The sequence below is a fragment of the Sinocyclocheilus anshuiensis genome, unplaced genomic scaffold (assembly GCF_001515605.1).
Source record: "Sinocyclocheilus anshuiensis isolate Anshui unplaced genomic scaffold, SAMN03320099.WGS_v1.1 scaffold647, whole genome shotgun sequence".
In the NCBI taxonomy this organism is placed as follows: Eukaryota; Metazoa; Chordata; class Actinopteri; order Cypriniformes; family Cyprinidae; genus Sinocyclocheilus; species Sinocyclocheilus anshuiensis.
This window is the reverse complement of record NW_015552606.1, coordinates 532,904-546,549: the sequence shown is the minus strand read 5'-3', so window position 1 is coordinate 546,549 and position 13,646 is coordinate 532,904. Positions and strand designations below refer to the sequence as shown.

The 13,646-nt window shown below is 36.5% G+C and overlaps 1 protein-coding gene across 2 annotated transcripts in view; it reads left to right on the top strand.

Moving 5' to 3' along the window:
- The window catches only part of LOC107665873 (actin filament-associated protein 1-like), a 60,685-nt gene that overhangs the window by 20,109 nt on the left and 26,930 nt on the right, over positions 1-13,646 (top strand). The window contains exons 1-3 of one of the 2 annotated variants that reach the window (XM_016456926.1): positions 1,815-2,201; positions 10,290-10,418; positions 10,588-10,670. In XM_016456926.1, coding sequence (XP_016312412.1) covers positions 2,168-2,201; positions 10,290-10,418; positions 10,588-10,670 — 246 coding nt within the window. In that variant the 5' untranslated portion in view covers positions 1,815-2,167. Of the gene's footprint in view, positions 1-1,814; positions 2,202-10,289; positions 10,419-10,587; positions 10,671-13,646 lie in introns of those variants that run through there. The other variant, XM_016456927.1, reaches the window with a different exon arrangement.

The window sequence follows — 13,646 nt, the reverse complement described above, 5'->3', positions numbered from 1 at the left end:
CAAGGCATATTTTAAGTACATTTTACATTTAAGGATATTTGTGTAACTGTAGCATATGATTATACTTGAAAAAAAGAGTAAAATGTTCTGATACTTTTCTGTCAGGACATACATTTTCCCTTATGGAAATACGGAAATTAACAATGGTTTTACTATAGTAAAAGTGCAGTAACCATGGATTGATTGTCAATTTTTTAACCCCGTTTAACTACAAATATATGGTTAAAAGGTTAGTGTAATAAAATCATGGTTAATTTTAATGTGTTTTCCGATAAACCTAAAACACAATGCAGTGCAAAATTCAAAATACATCATATTGAATTTACATACACTGTCCCTAATTTTTAAAGAGTTTTTTTTTATTAATTAAAATGTATTTATTTAATTTGGAGTGTAGAGAAAAGCCTTACAAACCGTATCCATTATATAAAATTGCAATGTTAAAGTTAAATAACAACGTTCCCTTTACTAGAGACAACAAAAATCCCATATATATACTAGGCTATTTAATAATAGTTCAAATTTAAAATGGGCAATATTGTGCTGAATGTAGAACTTGACGACAACAACAATAATAACTAAGTACAAAATAAAAAAATATATATATTAGAAGCTGGGTGTGCTCCTCAAGAGGACTATGGTATTGTAAATTTATTAAAGTCTTATATATTTTATATTTGCAGTTTTTCAAAGTACAACTGTTTACATGTAGTAGAAAGGTAAGAAAAAGAAATGTAATAACTTAATACTGATCTTCATTATGTTATGTGCAGGAAAAAAACACGAACTTCTGCGGAGAGTAATGTTCGCGCTGCGCTGTTGTAACTGATCAGCGCCGCGCTGTCAGCTCGGTGGCGCTAGTAAACACGTCCTCTCTGCGCTGTCGAGTCGGTTGCGCTGCTCGGTCCATTGAGCCGCGCCGATGACAGGTCAGTACGGCGCGAACACTGTAATACCGCGCTGTTTCATCCCACTTTTGGGTTGTTTGGCTTCCCATAGGACCGTATCCGCGCTCGCTTGACTCGGGCCTGGCACTGAAGTGAAGAGGAGCGCGCGTCTGAAACGTCTCATGTTCTCAGTCGTTCTGCCACTGAATAAAAGCACTTCTTGTCAAGAGAAAAATTGACAGAAGCAGCAGAATATTTGATAAAATATTCTTAAGTAAAATTTAGATTTTTTTTGTGGGAAATTAATCGTTCGGATTAATCGATTAATAATCGATAAATTAGTCGATAGATTAATCAAAATAAAAATAGTCATTAGTGGCAGCCCTAGCTGTATTGCACTTTTATTTTTTTGATGCTTGAAACACCTTTTCGTCTTTGACCTATGTACAACAAATTTCAGCCTTATCAGCCTTGGATCTGTTTATTGGAAACATGAGAAGCATTAGTCATCAATTCAAGCCCCATTGTTTCACAAGTGGTAAAACAAAGGATTAACTAAAGTTATTGGAAAAAACAAAATTTTAGCCACTAAAGACTGTATCTTAATGCTCTGTTAAAACATTTGTAGGTCAGTGAGCCTGGTGTCCCCCGCGTATTCTACACCCATGAGCTCATCATGTATTGATTTTGAAACTTTTTAGGATTAAAGTTTTTATTAAATACAGACAAGAATAAAGATGCTTTTGATCAGTCTGAGGTAAATATTGTAATCTAGCATATGGGAGTAATAAACCTATCCGCGCATAACTCTCACTAACACATCCTAGATATTCATCCCTCTCCACACACATGCGCTGTATCCAGCTGTGGAATTGGAGAAGTGGGGCTACAGGGCGGAGAAAATAGGGAAAGGAAACTAAATAAAGAGGAAGGAGGTCTCACTTTTCGCCGAGCACGACATGGAGAGAAAGTGACAGATTTTACTTTGTCTCCAAGCAGCTCCCCTTCGAAGGCGCAGCGGTTTGCTGTCGGGATCGCGATAAACAGAAAGCGAACAGAGCTGCTCTGTGTCAGGTTCGAGGAGAGATTCAGGGGAAGTTTTCAGAGGAAACGAGACTTTGCCGGGCGGTAGCGAGCGGAGGTCTGCTGCTGATTCGCATAGGGAGAAAGCGGGGAAAACAGAGACGGCTCTGTTGCGCGGATTTTAATGAAATACTGCAGCTGTCGGACACGCGCCTGCAATCCCTACCTTCCCCGAGTTAGATGCGTTTGACTTTAAGATGCGGAGCGACCCCATACTGTTCGCCTCGAGGGGTGAGTGTCCAGTATCTCCATGAGTGGATTCATTGTTGCATGCTTTGAGACCGTCGATATCCTACGGTCACCAGACATTTCATTTATAGTATAAAATAACAGTCACAGTGTATATTTTACTGACATGCAATATGACAACAAACAGAAACACATTTCTCCTTACATCCTGGAATATCCTCGCGCTTTGAGTGTGGAACAAGTTTGTCAAAACAATTTTTCGGATGAATTGAATTTGAACTACACTGCAAGTGAGAAGAACTATTTCATATAACGAATATTTCAAAGGCGACATTACCGTCTCGGAGTGGGAAGAGCTGAGTTCACCCCGTGAGTCAGATTTTCTCTCCTCAGCTTTTCTCTCAGGTCAGCTAGAAAAGCCGTTGCAATTTGAAATGTGAAGAGGCGGTAAATTTAATGACGTTGCAAGGAAGTCATGGACTGCTATTTGTTTGCTGTGTTTGTTTATTTATTTATTATAAAACATTTTTTAAAGTGCTTGTTATTATTAATGTTCAGATTTGCATTTAATTAAATCTAATTATTTTAAATTATATTTAAAAATTAGTATTAGCACACTAGAATAATTCAGGTGTGAGGAAGAGCTATTCCAGTCACCCATAATAACTCTGGGGTGATGCAGGTGCCCTGTTATCTTCTGTCACAGAAGTTTGCACTTTTAAAAACACAACATGAGATAGATAGGTAGGACCATCTGTGATTGGTTGGCTGGCTTGCAGCTGTGAGGTGTCGGGTATCCCCTAGGTGCATCACAGCTTGCACTCTGTTGGATATGACAGAGCCCTATTGTCCACAGTGGTTTAACAGTATCTGAGTGCAGGGCGTAGTATTGGCTTTGGACTTTTATATGTAAAGGGCCAAGTGTGGTTTTGCTATAGCATTGTTGAGTATTATTACAAGGCTCTCTGGAATGCTTGATTCTGATTGGTCAGTCGCAGCAGAATCATTCGGAATGATTGTTGTCCAGAATATGAAAAGGATGGCATTATAAACTCTTTCAGTTTAATATCAGACCCCTTTGCTTTGTTTCAGGGTCCTAATCACGTTGTTTAGGGTTTATGTTAAAGACCATATATTATCCCTTACATATGTTACAGTGAGACTACAACACCATTATTTCTTTAAGTTTTTGCATTAAAACATGTCAGCATAGTTCCAGATGTGACAATTTTCCTTGTGGATCTGAACTTTTCATCTCGTTCTAAAGCTCATGGCTGTGCTGGTGGTTAATGTGTTTATTGGCATTTATGAACATGGCACAGTGTTGTTAGACCAGTCTGACATGGTACGATTTGGCACACGATTACTGTGTGTGATGTGGGTATTGGCCTGTTAGCCTACTTGGCTTTATTTTAGGGGGTCTCCTCTATAACAGTTTCCACGCTGATGACTTTTTAAAGGCTTACACGTGCCAGAAACCCCTAAAGCCCTTCTTTCCCTCCAAGTAGAGATGTCTGAACTAAAAAAGACGAGAGGGAAGAAGAGAACTCTTTAACTTTGCCTTCCTCCATCTTTTCCACCCACTTTGTCAACTGCTGCTTGGCTCCACTGCAGTCTTTTATCATATTTTTCAGTTTTTTCCCCTCTCTCAATTGCTACCATAAACATCCTCTACTACTATGTAAGAGGGTTCATAGCTCTCTAATCTCTACATTGTCCCTGAGGGGAGAGATTAGTGTGCCAGAGAGGTTAGTGTAGGCCTATTTGTCTCTTTGGCAAAACAATTTAAGGCAAATTTGGGACATTCCAAGAAAAAAGGAACTCCCAAGCATTCGTGAATCATGACTATTAAATGAAGTGTATTTTTGTGGCCATAGGTTCAATAATTGGTTCAATTATACAATTATAGTTCAATTATAATTATTCAGTATTCAATTATTATTCAATATACAGATCAGTGGGGGTGGGAAGCATTGTGGTCTAAACTAATTTGTCAACATTCATAGATTTACATAATATTTGATTTAGTATTTTAATGACACCTTAAAAAGGAATGTATTGTTAATAAAATATATTTTGTCTAATGTCTATTGTTTGGAGTCAGTAAGATTTTTTAATGTTGTGAAATAATTCTCTTATTTTCTCTTTTTTATTCTAAAAATGCAGTAAAAACAGCAATAGTAAAATATTATTATGGTTTTTAATAACTCTTCTTTTCTTAAAATGTATATATTTAGTCATTTATTCCTGTGTTGGCAAAGCTGAATTTTCAGCAGTCATTGCTCCAGTCTTCAGCGTTCTAAAATGCTGATTTGAAGCTCAAAAACATTTATTCCTATTAGGGATGCACGATATATCGGCCACCATATCGGTATCGGCCGATAAATGCTCATTTTTTCTGTTATCGGTATCGGCCCGATAAGAAAATTTGGCCGATATCTCAAAGCCGATAAATAATGCATTATTTCCTTCAGAGACACTTCAGATGCGCGCTATTCGTTTGCAGCCTTTTGTGCAATTGTACGTTGTAATATTGTGTTTATTTGATTTTTATCTGATTTATCTCATATACAATACGTTTGGTTAAGTTAAAAGAGCGCTTCAGTTTACCGGTGATCATCTTTAGCTCAGCGCACGCAGCTCAAACAGCAGTGCACAACATTAATAACTATGATTGGGAATGTCGTGTATATAACATTGTAATGAGAACATTATTATAATAAAACATTGTGAATTCTTTGGGTTTAGTTGCTGTGTTTCAGCGCGTTGTTATGGGAAGAGCGCATCCACAACAGGATCACACATTCTGACTATAGCACGCAATAACTGCGTCATTTTGTACATATATAAGTTGTAATATTATGTTTATGTTGTATTAATATTAATCTCAGGATGCATTTCCTTGAGTTAAATAAGCTGCCAGAAAAACGCTTCAGTTTACCGTGTTCATTCAGCTCTTCAGCTTCAGCACGCGCAGCTCAAACGGCTGCTATTTAAAACAGTGGTATTAATTTGTTACTTTTTCAAAATCATTGATACATTATTAATAATAACAACCACTTGTATTTTTCTCTTATTATTTTCATCAACAATATGGTTTAGTAATTAAAATCATTTAATTATTGTCCGTGCAGAGGCTATTCCGTTTTATTGATCTATGGCGCATTAATTTTGATTCTTTACACGTGTGATGATGTCCAGTGACTTGTTTGCATTATGTATGCATTATTTTATTTATTTGTAAGACTTTTTTATGACTACATTTGGTAATGGGAGAGTAAAATTATTTTTAAAACGTACACCGTTCAAACTAGGCTGCTTATGTTGAAGTGTTTGGGATGTGGCTTTTAATGATGAGACCTTTTTTGTAATCAGGCTCTCAAAAAGTATATAAAAATTTGGATATAGATTTATCGGCCAACATATCGGTTATCGGCTTTCAAAAATAAAGAATTATCGGTTATCGGTATCGGCCAAAATTTTCATATCGGTGCATCCCTAATTCCTATTATCAATGTTAAATACAGTTGTGCTGCTTAATATTTTAGTGATACTTTTTCAGGATTCTTTGAATAGAAAGAACATGAATTTATTTGAAACGTGAAAGACTTTACTGTTATTTTTGGTTAATTTAATGCATCCTTCCTGAATAAAAGTATTTCTTTCTTTTTCAATCAATCAATCAATAAATATACTGCGCCCAAACTTTTAAATGGTAGTGTACAAATTCTGCAAAGAACCAGATCATATCTGGGACAAGTTAACCCTTTGCAATTTCAAGGTAGTCTCTAGGTTGCCTTTTTTTTAATGATTTTTCATTTTCTGCTAAATTACATGTCCAGTTATCTATATGTTTTCCCCTAATAATATCTTGGATAATGCATCATCATCCTGTGCACGGTAAACTCATAAATATGCTACAATTCAGCCCAAGTTCTGAAGTCATTGGTGGAAGGCAAATATGCTGGTGAGCATTCATATAAAAAGTGAATGCAAACACTTCTCTGCTCAGTTTCCCAGGCACCATGGAGTCTCCTCCACCCTCTAGAAGGATGATTCTTAAAGGTTTCTGTAACCAGTGGCCCCTTTCTCCCACCCCTCTGCCAAGTGTGGTTTAGGAGTTAGCACTCTGTAATTACACACACACACACACACACATACTCATAAACACACAAGTATGTATTTATGGACATATATTCTAAACTGTCCTTTCATGATTGTTTTCATAATTGTCACTTCAGTATTTTCCTCATATGTTAACGTGAACACATATGGATAGTGCACACACATAATCAAACACAGAGATGAATGTAATGTAATCTTATTGATGATCCCAGTGCATTTGATATACGTGACTACACAGATGCTGGTATTGAAGCCCATCATTAGTGGGACAGTGAAGCATCTGTTCAATATTTTGTTCTATCCTGTAGTTTTCTGCTATTTTCCAGGCACGTGTAGCATGAGTGGTGCTCTGGTGTGCCCTGGCCTGTGGCAGTGAGCGGTAACCATGATGAGGCCAGACTGAAGCAGCCTAATTTCACAAACCACAGACTAGTAGCTGCCTTATTCCCAGCTGCCAAACGTTTTGTTTTGGACACCCAGTGCCTCTCAGATCTATGAGAGATTCTATACAGTATATAACTTATATTGCTATTTTGGGTTCTAATGGGATGGAGATATGAACAGATGGTGGACCACTTATAGAAAAATCAATGGGAGAAATTGTAACAGTCAATATGGTGGCTGTCAGTCTTTAACTTAAAAGAACCAATCAGCTTACTGATAGAGTTTGTTTAATCTAAATCACAGATGTGACTCATGCGAGCCAATGATATAATGTAAATGTTAATTTTTTTGTATGGATCTATTCGGTTTTTTTTCTTCAATAAATACATTAACATGTGAAATAATGAACAGTTCTGCAATTGCACTGTTTTGCTGTTGCAGATGTTCAAAAGCTTTTTGCTCTTTATAAAAAACAATGCAATTCATACAATTTCTGATTATTTTTCTTATTTTGATTTGCTTTTGATTTAGTTAGATCAGGTTGTAAAATGTCATGTGCGACTCCCCCCTCCCATTCTTAAGGATGGAAATAATCATTAAGATGTTAGCATAATGTTTATTTTATGATGTATTGTTACATTTTATTACTGATTTGAAATGTATTTTGAAACATAAAAACTGTTTTGGAGATTTCAGGTAGATAGAATTTGCATTTTGTATGCCAATTATTTAGATAATTGTTAAATATCTGTTACCAAGATAGTTGCAGAGTAAACTGACTTTAAAGAACTTTGATATGACTCTATCCCTCCTTCCATCCATCTGTTCAGCCTCCAAGCTGTTCGGTGTGTAAGACCAGATCGGAGTATGAAGAGCTTGTGTTGTATCTCAGTCATCACCAGCTCTCTGCCTGGTTCCTGTCAGCTGACATCAAAGAGAACCAATGTACTGGATGAGAAAGGGAGGACAGATGAGCGAGAGGTTCATGTTTATGTTCTTGTCAGGTTTCTTAAACAAAACAAGAGGCTGTGTGTTATCTCAATTTTTCAAAAGTTTTTTTGTCAGCTGTCATATTCTGAAGTAAGAAGTGAGAAAAATGAATAGCTTCTTGGCTCAGTATGGAAATAGAAATGGAGAAGAGTGAGAGAGATAAAAGAAGGCAGAAGCGTGAGTGAAGGATGTGGGATGGTGGGTACTCCACAGAAACTTGGCATGGGTTAGTGCCTGATTATATATGTAGTAGGTCATAGATCATGTGTGAGCATATGGATTTGAACAGTTCATTAAAGAGGACTGCTTTAAGATCTGATGGAAGAGTCGGATAGGATGACAGCGTGGAGAGAAAGGTACTTTGTAATCTACATGCACACACACATTTCCTTTGGTGAATTTCAAGGATGTTGTTGATTCTCAGCAGCCTGGGTGGTAGACTGTAACCACATATACATACACAACTACGCAAAATGTACACACATACTGCATCAGCAGACAAATAATACTGGTTTTTGCATGCTGGCAGCATCACAATTGCTTTTGCAGACCACATCCCTCTATGTTATTGAATTTGGGTCGGAATAGTAGAATAATGTGATTTTTGTCCAGGAGAGACTATGAATGTTGTTTATTCTGAAAGTTCACTAGGTCAACTTGTCAAACTGGTCCTAGACAACCACCAAACTGAATGCCATTCATTATTTCCCTCTGTCAACACTGAATTAAAATCAGCTTTGCTTGTTGAAACACTCTCTAAAGTGTTCTCTAAAGTTTAGTAAGACTAAAGTTCTCTGAAAAATCTCATTTTGCTGACTTTGAGACCTTTGTTTTTTTGGTTGGGATGTGTTAATATGCCCTAATTTGTCATTCCTCAGCTGGAGGTGTGTCACTGTTTTAAAGATGGGCTCTTTGGACGCATTGCTTGCTATCTTTCATCATGTAGTCTTGTTTACACTAGGGTTAGTCAATTGAGAGTATGTGAATGAAGAAGAATCAGAGTCAGAAAATTGTGATCGTGGGTGTTTGTGATTGTTTAAAGTTTTCCCCTTCTCCTTTCTCTCTCCCCTGACTTTGCCCCCAAGCATAGTTTGAAGGTGGTCCTCATTTTTGTGTGGAACTTGGTGCTCTTTAATGCAGCGATTTGTTTGCATGGTCAGTTTTTAAAGTGTATTTCCTTTCATGTTGTTTGGCAACCATCACATTCACTCTGACATGTGCAAGCTGTTGGACAGGGAATGATAAAGGAACAACTGGAAATGGTATAAGCTTATTGTATTTTTCATCATAAACAGCAATATGAGATCGAAGACCCATCAAAACAGTTGAAAAAGTTAATTTATAAAAACATTTTTACTGCAGTTATTTTACTCTAGTTATTTTTTTCTTTTTTTTTTACTTTTTTGTATGATTTGAATACAACATTATTTTCAGGTAAAATATATGATTTCAGAATTATTGAAAGATTATTCAAATTTTAATTATAATGCTTGTTGATTACTAGACTGCTCTTGCAAAAGCCAACAAAATGTACTACTTATCTCATGTTTTTCATTTTAATCTTTGCTTGGTAGCTTTATTCATTCATGTTTTAACTTGAGATTTTGAAATCGCTACTAAAACGGGGTGTGCAGTAGAATGCATGTGTATTTATAAAATCATATGACCTTTGTATCAAGCTAGTAGCTTTTCGAAATGGACAATTTCGACAAAACCCTGTATAAAAGTGTGGTGGTTGACTACGGACAGCATAACTGAGGAGCAATTCAAGCACATACAGGGGGAAATGTCTATTCAGTTGGACACGAGAACATGCGATTTGAATTATCTAGCAGATCAACAATAACTCCATTGATTCAAGTAGATGTCCTTATGTAAGGACATCCCTAATGTCTTCCTAAATCAATCAATGCTCAGCCAATCAGTTTAATTATGACGCAGCAAAAATTTTTTGTAATGAATGACTGTCTTGTGTATACCTTTAGAACAAGAACATTTAAAAAAGCTTCATATGTAAAGGACACAAGTCACTGCGTCTGCAAATTTGTTTGGTATTTATCACTGAGAACTGCATACTTGAGGGACAAATATCTGCATTCAAATGAACTGTAGCCAACCTGAAAAAGTCTGGCTCATTTCCAGGTGTAAGTGTAAGTGTCTTGATGGCTGAATTCTAGACCAGTAGTCGTACAGTGACACACTCAATTTGCTATTTCATTGCACACTCTAATCAGTGAGCTCTTTTTTCTGTTTTTTATGTCAAGAAACTGTCCATACAGCAGCCGTCCTCCCCCCTTCAGCCCTCAGTCTTATGTAAACCTTCAGTTATGTGTTTGTATGTGCCTGAGCCCATTGTAATGCCATTTTATAGACCTCTGATTTTCCAGGGCTGCAATTCGCATTTGATAGCCTTTGATATTCCTCAGGTGCCGAGCCAACAAATACCCATAATTCACTGCTTTTTCCAGATACCAGCCAACATCTCAGTGCTGAACAAAGCACACGGCCCAGCTTTACAGTGGCAATAAGAAAATCAACAAAGCAGAAGATTTGATGACACAAACTTATTAGTTTTTCTTCTGAAGCTCCTGTTGTGCTTATTGAACATCTGATTGTATGTGTTTTTTTCAGCGATGGAGGAGTTGTTGGCAGAGTTGCGGGTCTTTCTGGAGTTGTTGGATAGAGAATATTTAACTGCTGGGGTAAGAGAGAAGAAACAGCAAATATTAAACATCCTGCACAGAGTTCTAGCCACTAGAGGTAAGCCCAAACCCCCTTTAGCTGCTCGTTTCACTTTTGACCTCAGCTAAACTATTCACAGTGCACCATATCTCTTCATCATAACTCATGTCTTCTTAATATCTGCATCAAATTAGTTTTTTTTTTTCAGTGATGTGAATGTGTTTTTATGTGTGTTTTGCTCTCTCAGAGCCCTCATGTAAGACAGAGATACATACCTCTCTCCCGGCCCCTCCTCAGATGCCCCTACCAGAGATTCCTCACCCCTGGATGGTAAGATGTGTATATTATACAAGTAGTTACTATAAATTTGGACTGGGCGATATAACTAAAAAAATATATCACTGTAGTTTTCTTCTTTTAAAACCCTTGTGGGAGTCATTTGGGAGTCACACTCATGGTCTTCGTGGTCAAAAGTGACCGGACACCTGAAATGTAACTTTTTTTTTTTCTTCACACTAATAAACATATCTGTACATTTATCTAAACAATTCATTTTTTCCTATACTTCTATTTCTGTATATAGTACATTATTACATTTTTCTAATTTTTCTTTTTTTATTATATTAGTGTTATATTACATCCATACTGTGTTATTCCTATGTATGTCTGCACTATCATGTATGTCTGCACTATGTTTGTACTTTCTTCTACACTGGAAGCTCCTGTCGTCAAGTCCAAATTCCTTGTGTGTGTAAACATACTTGGTAATAAAGCTCTTCTGATTCTGATTCTGATTCTGATAATCTTAAAACTAAACTAATAAAACAAATATTTTTTTTACAGTGAGAGTATTTATTCAGTGTGAACTACCCCTTTAAGAAAGCTAACACGATCATCGTTTTCTTACCAGAGACTTACCAGAGAAGTCTCAAACTGTTGAGATTAAGTCATGGCCGCAATGCTGCATCATTGATGTGAAGTTAGAGGGGGACTCATGAAATATTCCTGACCATAATGCTCAGGTGGCTCTAAGTTTAGTGACAGCCACAGACAGGTCTAAGAAGTGCTCGGCTACCCTGTGGGCCTGGAAACACAAGACACAGAAAAGAAGTGGCAGCCTATGCAAAGGACTACACTGGGGCGTCCTCCCTGCTGAAGACAGCAAGTCACGCTATGTGGCCAGATGCTTAAAGGACAGGAGCATAGGAGTTTAGTCAACAGTGAGGTCTCTTGGGGTGACATGCAGTTGTCTGTTTCTTCATTGGTGAAGTATCCAAACAGTATTAGTTGTCAAATGGGAAGGAAGTCTGGATTTACACAGCATTAAGTAGGTTGATCCTCAAATCAAGCCCCCATTTTAATTTTTATCCTTTCAATTGATTGAGCTTTCAGAAGGATCTCTCTAGCTGTAAATCTCTCTGTGGGTTCAAAGAAATGTGGCACTTTCATCCAAGATCTAAATCCAGTACTTGCCTTGGTCACAAATTAAAATTCAAGCATTTTTTTTTTTTTTACATCAAGTAGGCATGAACGTCTGTATACCTATTGCACTGCCAACAAATCTAACAGTAAAACTAAACATTTCTGAATTCATAATCACCGCACAAACTTTCATATCTGTATGTGTGTACTTTGAATACATTAATACACAATTTTGACCTTTTTAGCCCTCTGGTATTGTTCATTTGGGAGTCACACTTGTGTTATTCGTGGTCAAAAGTGATCGGACACCTGAAATGTAACTTTTTTTTTTTTCTTCAGTAAAATCAATCTAATATATTTTTGTTCAATAATATTTTTTCTTTTGTATTTTGAGAGAATTTTATGGTAATAATTAATATTTATGCAATAATTATTATAAATTTTCCCCATTGAAAATAGTACAAAAAAATGTGTCTCTAATTTTTTACAATAATTTTTCAATCAATGCAGTATCTCTGATTCAAATAGAGACTAGGCCTTTAAAATAAATTTTTTAAAGGGTTAATCGGATGCAAATTTTTACTTTTCAAGTTGTTTGAACATAAATGTATGTTGGAAGTGTGTGTACACATCCATCCTATAATTATAAAAATCCATCCAGTGTTTTTTTTTTTAAATCCCTATTTTAAAATCCCCTTTCTCAAACCAGGCTGTTCTGAGATTCCTGTCAGAATGACGTAGTTCTGTACAGGCCCTTCCCACGATAGTTGATTGACAGTAGCGTTTCAGCACAGACTGGACTGGTGTCTTACCTTAGACCAACCCTGAGTGAGCTGTCATCAGTCCGCCATTGTGTTGACCGCTAAAGTAAACAGTCTCTCTGAGAGCAGCTCGGAAGAGAGGGGCGGGGCCAGCAGAGCTCATTAACATTTAAAGCAACATGGACTATAATGGCTTGATAAAAACAGAGTTGATTTATCATGAGTGTTTTTTACACTAACATTGAGAAATTTTAACCAAAATATGTTATAGACTTTTAATTAAGACCCTAAAGAATCATATCAACTTGTGCAAAATGAGCATCCGATGACCCCTTTAAGGCAGATTAGCACCTCCTGGTGAGAGCAAAGAAAGAAAAACATGTAATTTCATGGTGTAACCACTGCCTGTATAGGAATCTATAGAGAGGCTTTTGAATTCCCTAGTTGTTTTTATAAATAATTGTTTACTTTTATTAGGTTGTGGATTTAAATGTATATTAAGGCATTCTCAAAGACCACTTTTTGTCAAGGTTTATATATTTTTGTTGTTTTAAATGTTGATTTGAAGCGTCAGTTTTTGAATTATTATTGCTACAGTCAAACCTGAATACAGAAAGCATTTTGTTATGCAAAACATTACAATTCTATAAAAATGTAACAAAAATAAACAGGAATGCTTTATCAGAGCTTAATCCTTCTGGGCCTGATCTGATTTTAACCTCTTATTTCAGTTTTCTGACTCATTTTGGCTATATAGTTATAGCCATACCAATTCATTTGAGTGTGTATAATTGTGTGTGTGTGTCTGTGAGTGTGTGTGAGTGAGTGGATGTGTCTGTTTTGCACTCTTGATGTTTTAGAGTGTTTCACCCCTTCATTGCTGTGCAATTTGTTTCTGCATCGTGGGGGATTTGTAGATTGTACACATAAAAATGTTCTGTATTTACATTTTTTTTGCCATTTCCCATTCATTTCCTATGGTCGGTAATTTTTGACCGAAGACTAGGGCTGTCGCGGTGAGGGAATTTCCCTTGCGGTAATTTTGAGTGGCTCAATAACGCGGTATGCGGTATTATCGCCATATACATACATACATACACATACATACATACATATATATATA